This window comes from Alosa alosa, chromosome 2 (genome assembly GCF_017589495.1).
Source record: "Alosa alosa isolate M-15738 ecotype Scorff River chromosome 2, AALO_Geno_1.1, whole genome shotgun sequence".
Lineage (NCBI taxonomy): Eukaryota > Metazoa > Chordata > Actinopteri > Clupeiformes > Clupeidae > Alosa > Alosa alosa.
Genome location: NC_063190.1, coordinates 5,234,231 through 5,245,216, shown reverse-complemented (window position 1 = coordinate 5,245,216; position 10,986 = coordinate 5,234,231). Strand labels below are relative to the sequence as shown.

Genomic DNA, 10,986 nt, shown 5'->3' with positions numbered 1-10,986 from the left:
CCCGACAGTTTTCCCCTCGCAACATGGTCTTTGTTGTGAACCGCATGGGTCTGAGGGCGGAGCTTCATTCACAAGCATGTATAGCACAGGCACAAGTGCCCTTGCCAACGCAGCTGATTGGACAGAATTTCAACCTAGTAACTGGGTGAGGATTTTTCAGAAAAACAAGTCACGCCTACCCCTAGTCCCGGGAAACTTGCTTTAAACAGCCTAGCGCACACAAAGCATTCAACAGTATATCGCAACTGTGGTTAGATGTGGATGTCATCAGCAGCTTCTGATATTTTTGTTGATTGTTCGCTCAACGTTTAGACGTGGGTATATTTCATAGACATTGCTGGAGACTTTATGTCAAGACATTAATTGGTTTGTCTGTCGTTTGTATTTTCTTCAGTAAAGATTAAAAACTGTTGATAGCGCAACTGGGGTTTGACGCTTCCATGGTTCATTCACGTCAGACAAAGCGTCAGATTGGAGAAGTGGTGCGTGTGCCAATTTCGGTTAAGACGTACGCAACAGGCTATTAGGGACAACGACAGAGTAGAAGGGACTGTACTTCAGATGTACGTTGCTGACAGAGCCGATTTCATTTTAGAACACGTAAGGAGACATACGTGGTTGTAGGTAACAACGGCGTGTGAGAGCGCACTGAGCACATTTGGTTCCGATACAAGCTGTCAAGGAGATGGTGGTCGACGGTCAAAGACTTGTCGGAGTGAAAGCTCCGAATTCCAACGGGACAGACAATGCTTTACCTACACTTAATAGTAGTCCACCTGGGGACATCCTTCGCAACTTCTATCACACGAAAAGAGTTGGAAATTATCTAATAGGAAGAAAACTGGGAGAAGGCTCCTTTGCTAAAGTTCGAGAGGGTCTTCACGCTTTGACAGGGGAGAAGGTAAGATGAAGTGATTGTGATGAATTAAAAACTTAGTTCACACACACACACACATATGTATGTATATATATATATATATATATATATATATATATATATATATATATATATATATATATATATATATATATATATATGTGTGTGTGCAGTTGTCACGTTTTTTCTTTCTTTTAAATGTTCATTAAATAATGAACTGGGCTGCTTGTTAGATAATTGTCTTTTGATATTGTGCACATGCTGATACATTCTTGTGAGCACTCTTATTTCTTGAGCCCTCTAGGGTTATATGGGGGTTAGGCTAAGGCCAGTTATAGTAACTTATCTTACCTGGAGTTGTAGTAACACCTTCCTGATATTAGATAACAGTGGCAGTCCAAGATCTTATAAAGGTGTCTGTATTAATCACAGCTTACCCTAGAGAGAGTGATCAACACCAAGCAGTGTGAACCTGGAGAGACTAATTAAATCCCTGACATCAGAATACATTAGGCTACTCTGACACACAGGCTCTTAAGAGGAGATTTACAGCTGGAAGAGAAAGGTGTAAATCTTACATTACCCATTTAAGGGGATTTATTCATGAATGGTGTTCTTGAGGGGTTTTTTTGTTTTATTTTTGATCTAGCATTGGAGTTGCTGTTTTTGTCATCATTTGCTTTGTGTGTTTAAACTTATTTGTGGGTGTGCTGTGCAGTGCACAGGCAGTCAATTAGCATGTGGGGTGAAAAAAACAAGTGTCTCTGTTTTTTGAATGTGTGACCTGGAATTCCTACTTAGCATATGAAGGATTACGCCAACCCCAGTGAGCCCCCTTAGAGCCCCCCTCTTTCCCTGTTCCTGTGGCAAGGAGAGAGACACGCCGCCCGGGCGATGATGCAAACCCTCGAAATCACAAAGCAAAGCACTAGTCCTCCTCGTGCTCTCTCTCTCTCTCCTCCGCTAGAGCTGTTGTATTGCTTGCTCGCTTGCCCATACGCCTGCTCGCACAGGATCGATCTGACATCACCAGGAAAAACAGTGGGGGTGGGGCTGGGTGGGCAAGCAGTGAGAGGATAGCACATGCTCCCAGAGAGTGTGTATGTGTGTGTGTGTGTGTGTGTGTGTGTGTGTGTGTGTCTGTTGTGTGATCATATCTAACCCACTTTCCCCCGCACCCACTCTTTGTCTGAGGGAATGATAAACAATGTGTCGGGCAGGAGCCCGTAGGCGGCGGCAGAGGCGGCAAGCAGCCCCCATACCCCCAACATCAGCCCCCACCTCAGCCCCCCCACACACCCTGACTCCCACCTCCCTTCATCGACAACGTGGGCTTCAGCGAAAAGAGCCAGTCCTTTGTTGTCGCCTGAGCATACAGTGGGGCCGAATTACCATCAGAGGAGATTCTCTAAAGGCTGGGGTGGGGACAGTGTGCCCCCCAAATTCCCTCTGACCTTACACTCGGGATCCCTCTGTTAGGGTAATTGATCTAATTATTTGCTCAATTGGTCATGTATGACTTGTTTTCTCAATGGTCTCTCGTGGCCCGTGATTTGTAAAGGCGAGACAGCCAGGCAGCCTCTTGAACCCTCTTTTTTTGTCCTAGCCTGAGTGGCAGGGATTATGCGTGAGGTGCTTTCATCAGAAGCATAACAAATCACCCCTTTTTTATTGTGCTATAGCTTGGAGCATTTGTGGGGTGAACGAAAGGTCGGTGAACTGTCAGCCCCTACTTGATCTGAATTTCTGTCTACATTCACCTTTGTGTGGCGGGGAGAGGGGGGTCATCATCAAGGAATTGGGTGAGCCCTTCAGACTTGTCTCAGGGTTACTGTGTACATTTGTTGCCACCGGGGCTCGTCGTGTGTTTATCCAGCATTAGCTCTTTGCGACACGCACGTGACAAATGGGGGAAATTAACAAGCCATTTGGGGTCTTGTCTTCCCATGGGAGTGGGAAAGAGAGGGGCCCAGTGGGGCCTGTTTGTTCTTGTATCTGTCCAGTGAACCCCCTTAACCAACACCCCCCAACACACACACACACAAATGTGAGTGCGTGCCCCAGGCAGGGTTAATGGGTGTGACAGCAGCTCTGGTGCTCAGCCTCACCTGTTCAGCCCCAGTGTCACATGGGGTGGAATGATGGCTCTTTTCCACACAAAGCCGGAGAAAAGGCCTGGGGTTTGTGTATAGTGAGCTAATTTAGAGATCATTTAGTGTTCATTAAATGTGAAATCCAGTTGAATAAGCCCTGAAAAATCATGCAAATCAACTATTTTAGTGTAGCATTTCTCCCAGAACATGATTATCTAGTGCTGCTAAGTGACTCATATGTATTAAATGTTCACTTGTAGGTGGCAGTGAAAGTGATCGACAAGAGGAAGGCCAAGAAGGACTCGTACGTGACCAAGAACCTGCGGCGCGAGGGCCAGATCCAGCAGATGATCCGCCACCCCAACATCACGCAGCTGCTGGACATCCTGGAGACGGAGAACAGCTACTACCTGGTGATGGAGCTGTGTCCAGGCGGCAACCTCATGAACCACATCTATGAGAAGAAGCGCCTGGAGGAGCGTGAGGCGCAGAAGTACGTGCGGCAGCTGGTCATGGCCGTTGAGCATCTCCACCGTGCCGGCGTGGTGCACAGGTGAGAACCGCCGAGAGATCCCTCTCTCTCAACTTATTTACTCTATCCCCCTATCTCATACATACACACACACGCACACACACACTCCTTCACTCAATCTCTCACACACTCAGACACATTCACACAATGTAATTCACTCACAACAGCTACAGTAACAGTCACATTCCCACTTTAACTTACATTCACTGACTTTCTTTTTGTATACCAGTAATCACACTCACACAGACACCCCTTCAGAAACTCAGTGTCAGATTGGTTATGAATTGGAATAGTGTGTGAACACAGATGGCCCATGTAGATATGCCGGTGATTGTACTGTATCTATGGGGAGGGGGGCCCATATAGACAAACAGGGTGCCATGGTTTTAAATGGGGGTAAGCCCCTTTGCGAAGGCTTTTGTTGCTCAGTGAGTTGGACCACATTGACAGTTGCTCCATTTAAATTGACAGCTGCATGTTGTTTTGCTTTCTCACAGAGATTTGAAGATTGAAAACCTTCTGTTGGATGAACATGACAACATCAAATTAATCGGTAAGCTTGTGTTTTATGCATTCAAAAATATAATTGTGCTTCTGATCCCATTTTAATCTTTTGCATTTTATAGTCTGTAGATTAGCAATAAATATACAAACAACAGGCAACAAATATGCATAAACAAAAATGCAAAAATGGTTACATTCAGCAATGTATTTATAGATGTATTAATAGAAAGACACTTAAATGATGATCATCTACTGTTTAAAGATACAAAGGAAATGTAACCTTTTCCCATGTGGCGAGTTGAGCCTCATAAATACCCATTAAAGCTAAATGACCTCTCACCATTGTGCAAGGCTTGCTCTGTAGACAGGCCCCTTATACGACGCCTACGTGTGATGGATAGCTCAAGTGTTCACTGCCAGTCCCGTAAAATGCTGTCCCAAAAACAGCATGTGGACCACTGACACCTTCACTCTCTCTCTATCTCTCTCTCTGTAGACTTTGGCCTCAGCAACTGTGCTGGAATCCTGGGCTACACAGATCCCTTCAGCACGCAGTGTGGCAGCCCCGCCTATGCGGCCCCTGAACTGCTGTCCCGCAAGAAGTACGGGCCCAAAGTGGACGTATGGTCGATGTGAGTGACACACTTCATTGCATTTTTCAAAATCTTACCCACCCACCCTCGCCAGCTGAATTTGACATCTTAAATGTGTATATTTGAATTGATTAAACAAGTATTTCTTTGTTTGGTTAATGTGCAGAGGGGTGAACATGTATGCCATGCTGACCGGCACACTGCCCTTCACGGTCGAGCCCTTCAGCCTGCGGGCCCTGCACCAGAAGATGGTGGACAGAGAGATGAACCCCCTGCCAACGAACCTCTCCTCAGGTGAGCATGCCATACTTCACGTCCTCAGATATGAGATAGCAATCCTTTTCCACAGAAGCACACAAGCACTGACTTGTGTAGATGTATAAGATAAGAGAGAGAGAGAGCTCCTGTTGAGATCTGTGAATAATATGAAGAGCTCAGATCTTTCAATGGGAGATTGTCCTTCAATTCACCAATGAGGTACCTTGTGGCAGCAGCTTTATAGTTTTGATCGACCTACTGTCATTGTGTGAATATATACTGTTTAGAACACTTACAGTTTTCCACAATTGTTAAAACACATTTTTTGAAACCTTCCACCCTTTTCTCCATTCTCAAAGTACATTCACAGAATGTCTGACAGCTCTTGCAAAATAAAACACTCGCCTCAAAAGTTTTACTTGTGCTCAGAGCCAAACAGTGTCAGAGTACCGATCCAGTGTATGATTGAAGTGTTCCCTTAATTTTTTTGAGCAGTATATATATCCAGACCAGAGTGACTGGCCGCAGACGTTTGCCGTCTTCAATTGGAGCTTAATGAGCAACACACTCCTGGTGTCTCTCACATGATGTTGTGAAGTGTCCGTTTATATCCACAGCCTTACGCCTCCCTCTACTCCAGACATCTGTGTCTGATGTTCCTTTAATGCAAAAGGGCGGTTGTGGACTCGCTTTCTAGATGCCTTAAAGTTAGTGTTGGAGCCAGGGGGCAAATTGGATTTCGCAGGAACTCTTTTTTTCTTCCGGGAGACTAGTGGTTGTTGGGACAGGGATATATCTCATATAATTGTATGGTTCTTTGAAAATCTCTGGTTGATGTTGTTCTCTGGATAATGTTGCAAGACCGTGTACGATAAACATCTGCTAAATACCAGTGAACCAAGTGTTAAGATTACAAGTGCACATGTGGTATGGCTATAAAAAAGGAAAGGTGTGTGGTTGTTCACTGGAAATCTGCTCAGCACTTCAAGTCACGACAACCTAATTAATGCCTTTCCATCCGACTGACAACTGATTTGAGTGAGTTGGCAGCTGTATATTATTTGCAACTGGACAAACCGGAGTTGCATATCGATGTGCGTGAATCAGGCTTACATAATGTGGCTCTCCACAATGGTAATTCTAGTGCTTACCTAAGAAAGAAATTTGTTATGCCTTGCAAAAGGAATAATCAAGTGGTTTCAAGCCACAAAAGCCTGCATTCTTCCTCCTCCCAACAGTGGGTTGTTGTTTCGTGTAGGAGCACGTAAATAGTTTTTTTTGTTTTATTCACGGAACATTGTAATTAGCATGGACCCAATGAAGGGGCTCTATAATGAGCCCTTTTGTTTCAGTGTGTCTCAGCTGATGTGCAGACGCAGAGTTCATGGTGAGAGAGCATGGGCGATGGCTCTCAGGCGACCACTACCACAAAGCGTACTTGTCACTGGCTGTCACTGAGACCTCCTGCTCTGCTCTGTTTTGTACTGTTGTGGCTCTTCTGAAAAGACATCAGCAGGGTGGCACTGACCCTTTACTGTCTCCCCACACACACACACAGCTGCTGGGAACCTTCTGAAGAGTCTCCTCGAGCCCGACCCCGCCAAGAGACCCAACATCCACCAAGTGATGTCCGACTCCTGGCTTCAGCTGGGCAACCCACACACCCTCGCCCCTTACCTGAACAGGTGCGCTAACTATACACTCACCAACATACTGTATACCAGCTATTCCTACTTGTTATCTTTCCATATATACATATATTCATCTTTCCATCTGTATCCATTCATCTAGATATGATAGATAGATAAGATAGATAGATATAGATTGGTAGATTGATTGATTGATAGATAGACAAACAGACAGACAGACAGAGAAACAAACATAAAGTTATGCCTCTCAACTGCCATTTTCAACCCTCGTTTCCCAGGATCCATATCGAGGAGATTAACCAAATGGTGCTGCTGCACATGACAGAAAACATGGGCTACAAGCATAGCGAGGTCCTGAGCGCGGTTCTCACCAACCGCGCCTGCCACACACTCGCTGTTTACTTCTTGCTCAACAATAAAATGAAGCGGCTTTCCAAAGAATACCGGGTACGTACACGTCATTGACTTGTAATGGTGCACAACCTCATAATCCTTTTGATTCAGTGTGCCTGCGTGTGTGCCAGTTTGTGTCAGTGTGTGACCTTTGTGCAATTCCATGACAATGCAACCTGAGAAGCCAATTAGTAATAATGCAGCAAAATGCAAACAGGGAATGTGTGCTATGTTTAGTCTTCATTGCTCAAATAATAAAAACAAATGTGCAAGTTTTTAACGTAGTGTATCCCTGCTTTAGGAGAAGCAGAATGTGGAGAAGGAAAAGAAGAACGAACTCTTCTTCCAGACCCAGTGGCGAAAGCATATCGAGAAGATCACCATCCCCCCGAAGCAAACTCCTGTCTACCTGGCCGTGAGCAAGGGCCCCACCAAAGAGAAGAAGCACAAGTCAGGTGAGAGGCGTTAAGAGCAGAGACTTTCAAATCTAAACACCAAAGAGTGGCTCATTAACATGACTTCTAATCAGGTTTCACACGTGAGTCTGTATGTATGTCAGCACCTACAGTAAGGGAGACTATGACACTTATAATTATCACACATCTTGCCAAAGATACAGATTAGTGACCATAGTCACCAACTTATCTGGATTTTGGGCATTCATTTCAACTAAGTGGTATACATAAGGAAGGTAAAAACATGTTGGTATATGCCAACCAATATTTAAATACATACTTTCACATCTGGTGCAAATCACACGCCCAGAACATGCAGAACAAGTTCTAGCATGTCTGTCTAGACCGCCTTAAGAGATTTTTTTTATTTCACTTTAAAATATCTCTGCTTGATGTCACTTATCAAGTTACACCACCCAGCCTATCTGCTCGTGGCCTCAAAAAGAATGTTTCTCTAAACTCAATTTTGTCAGAAACAAAGAACCAAATGTCTCTCAAAAGGACTTCCACAGTGGCTCAACTGGAATTACCTTCAACTTATCTTTTGGGCTATTGATAGTTGGATCGTCTTCCTCAGAAATATTAGAGCTTTGTTGTTGTAAATACTTTGTTTGAAATGGAGCGGTTAAATTAAGTGGAATTCTGTGGTGAAAAGGAAGGGCCTCCAGGAAATAAAAAACAACAATAACAAGATATTTATAGATCTCAATGGCAGATAATTGTTGTGTATAATACCATAGCGTGAGATGAACTGAGATAAAGTGCATCGTTATTTATGTTGTTTGTGTACTTAACCCTTTGTTGTCTCTGTCTTTTTCAGGCCTACTGCGTGCTGTGACTGGGGGACTGAAGGACGCATACTCCGGTCAGGGAGGCTGTGTGGCCTCCTCCTCGCTAGAGTACCTGGAGATCCACCCCCTGTTCCCACAGACGCCGCAGTCGCCCAGGCGGCAGGAGCCCCAGGAGGACAAAGACAAGGACAAGAAGGAGAGGGAGAAGGACAAGTCTAAGTCCAAGCCCAAGCGGAAGCCCGTCGACATTCCGGCACGGCCGCCGTCCGCCCTGGCCGCCCACTCCTGGAACTCGGGCCACACCAAGGAGCCTGTGCAGGAGACGCCGCCGTCGCCGTGGTACAAGCTGACCAACGGCGCGCTCTCCCCACCGCGCCACGTCTCTGCCTTCCAGCCCGAGACGTCCTACCTGAAGAAGGCCACCATCCCCACCATCCCCTCGCTGCCGCCCAGCCAGCCCGTGGCCATCGTGGCCCCGCAGCCCAAGAAGAGCCCTTCCTCGGCCTCCGACTGGCCGGACACGGGCGCCAGCCCGCCCAGCAGCGGAGGCAGCAGCTGCAGTGGGGGCAGTGAGGGCCCAGAGAGCCCCCAGCACAGGCGTGGTTGCAGTGCCGGCTCCAAGTTCCCCTCCATGGGCATCGGGCAGATCCTGAAGAAGCGCGTGCCACCATTCAGCTTCCGGCCGGAACAGGCGGTGGAGGTGGAGTCGCCCATGCCCTGCCACATGCAGACTCTTCTCTGCTCCTCCGGGAAGGCGCTCAAGACCCTCTGCTGAATAGCAACAGCAGCTAGTCGCGTAACCCTTAACGAGACCTCTCTCCACAGCTAGCAGCGCACCCTAAAGACCTCTCCACCTCCATCCCGTCTCCCTTTAAACCTCCCCCTCTCAGCTGCGCACCAGCCTGACCAGCATCACCACGTCAACATAACCCTTAAACACTTCAAATGTTCGGTTACTCTCTGTTACTGTACGATGACCTCATATTCATATCACGTTGGAGTGGGAAGCATGGCCACGTGAATGTGGAGAGAAGAGATTTGGACAGAAAACGCCCGCAGGAGGATTGTCCTGGCCTCCTGTACAGACATCTGCTTGGATATGGAAGAAGTAAAAGGAGTGAGGGGGAAACATGGCCTTTGAGTACTTTGCAAGAACTAAACATGCACCTCAGCACTGAACAGTACTTATCACTAGGAATATTGATGATTACGTAATATCACAGGTGGCTAGGCACAGGCACTGAGTCACTGTAGACTTAAGCTTTGAGAATGTGTCGCAGCCATCTGCCACTGCCAGCACAGTAGGGATAGAACGTCTCTTTCTTCCATCCTAGTCCCTCTGCAATCTTACGTAAATATCACCACAAATAGTTTGAATACCTTCCTATGCTACCCATATGCCATATGTCAAGGCATTGTCGAATTTCCAGTACTGCATGTGCATTCGTTTTTTGCCTCTGGGCTCTTCTTAACCAAGCAATATACAAGCAACTACCTTTACTGTGTTTGCGCAAATTGTGTTGTTCTTCCTCACGAGTTTGTAAAGCTGCTAAATGTCTTACGAACAAAAGTTAGTAGCGAACGGCTTTGTTTTTTTAAGCCCGGGGGTGCACACAACTTTGTTATTGTAATTTTTGTAACTTTATATACTTGCCCTGTTTCTCTTTTTGGAGTGACCCAGGGGTTTTGTTGTCAGTGTTGGATTTGTGTGTCAATTGTTATGGCCTTAATTCTCTCATGGAAGTCACTTTAAGGCTGAAATGGAGACTGGAAAAAAAAAAGTCAAGGGATGAATGTGAATGGGTTTCTATGAACTATGAAAAAGAAGTGTAGTGTGTGCAATAGTGTGTATATAGTCTCTGACAGAAGTGCTACGCATTGCCAAGTACATTTTTGTTCTATGAATGAAGATAGGGGTCGAGTAGGACGATCGGCTTGTAAATTATACAACATAAGTGTCTTGACATGTCTTGTGCTTGTATTTTGTCTTCAGCTGTGATTTAATACTGAGAGCACACCACTGTAGATCCTCACCGAACAGTTACAGACTTGACAAAGTTTTTCACGGGTCCAGAAGGCTTTACACTGTTAAAGAGACAAGCTTTTTTTCTTGCATGCAAAGACTTTTGGTACTTGACGTTTTTTGGATAAAACTTTGCAATTTTTTTGGTGAGACGGAAGACAGAAACTGAGGTGTTTTGTAAGCTTTTTTAATGACAGGATTTGCTTATGAGTGAAGAGATTATGATGTACAAAAATAAATATTTATATTTCAAAAATTGATATTTTGCTTCAATGGTATCTTTGTTCTTTCACATAGAAACACTGCACTGTACGTATACCAGTAACTAATTCATATATTATCAGTAGTGACTTTTTACAAATGACATTACATTGACTTTCCCAAGAGAGCACAGACCTTTACTGAATTTAAACATGTCCGTAGGAGTGTCCCACATATCCCACGAGACACCTGTGGCAAGCGTGAAACGAAGAACAGCTGAACCACTACCCTAATGTAATCCTGTCAGCTGCCCCACCATGATCTATGTGACTCTACAGCGCACACATACATGCACACACACATGCACACACACACACACACACACACACACACACACAGTAATATTCTAGACAAAAAGGAGGGGGTACGCAATCAGGAAAAAAACTAAACACCCGAAGATAAGTATTTGCAGTTAAGCCGATGAAAGCTGTGGGGGCAAGAGTGGCTGTAAATTATATTACAGCCAAGCTCTTTGTTTACAGAATATTATACAGTTACCCAAAATCCCACAGCTTCTAAACTGACACAAACATCCTAGGACACAAACATGAGCGGCT

The 10,986-nt window shown here is 45.4% G+C and overlaps 1 protein-coding gene across 1 annotated transcript; it reads left to right on the top strand.

The window, feature by feature from the left end:
• Positions 1–227: 227 nt before the first annotated feature.
• On the top strand, positions 228–10,428 carry hunk (hormonally up-regulated Neu-associated kinase). The gene is made up of 9 exons (XM_048237979.1): positions 228–901; positions 3,231–3,523; positions 4,000–4,055; positions 4,503–4,638; positions 4,766–4,893; positions 6,416–6,542; positions 6,785–6,953; positions 7,201–7,354; positions 8,175–10,428. Exons 1-9 carry the CDS (start codon positions 686–688, stop codon positions 8,918–8,920), a joined length of 2,025 nt encoding a protein of 674 aa, XP_048093936.1. The 5' UTR covers positions 228–685; the 3' UTR covers positions 8,921–10,428.
• The last annotated feature ends 558 nt before the right edge of the window (positions 10,429–10,986 follow it).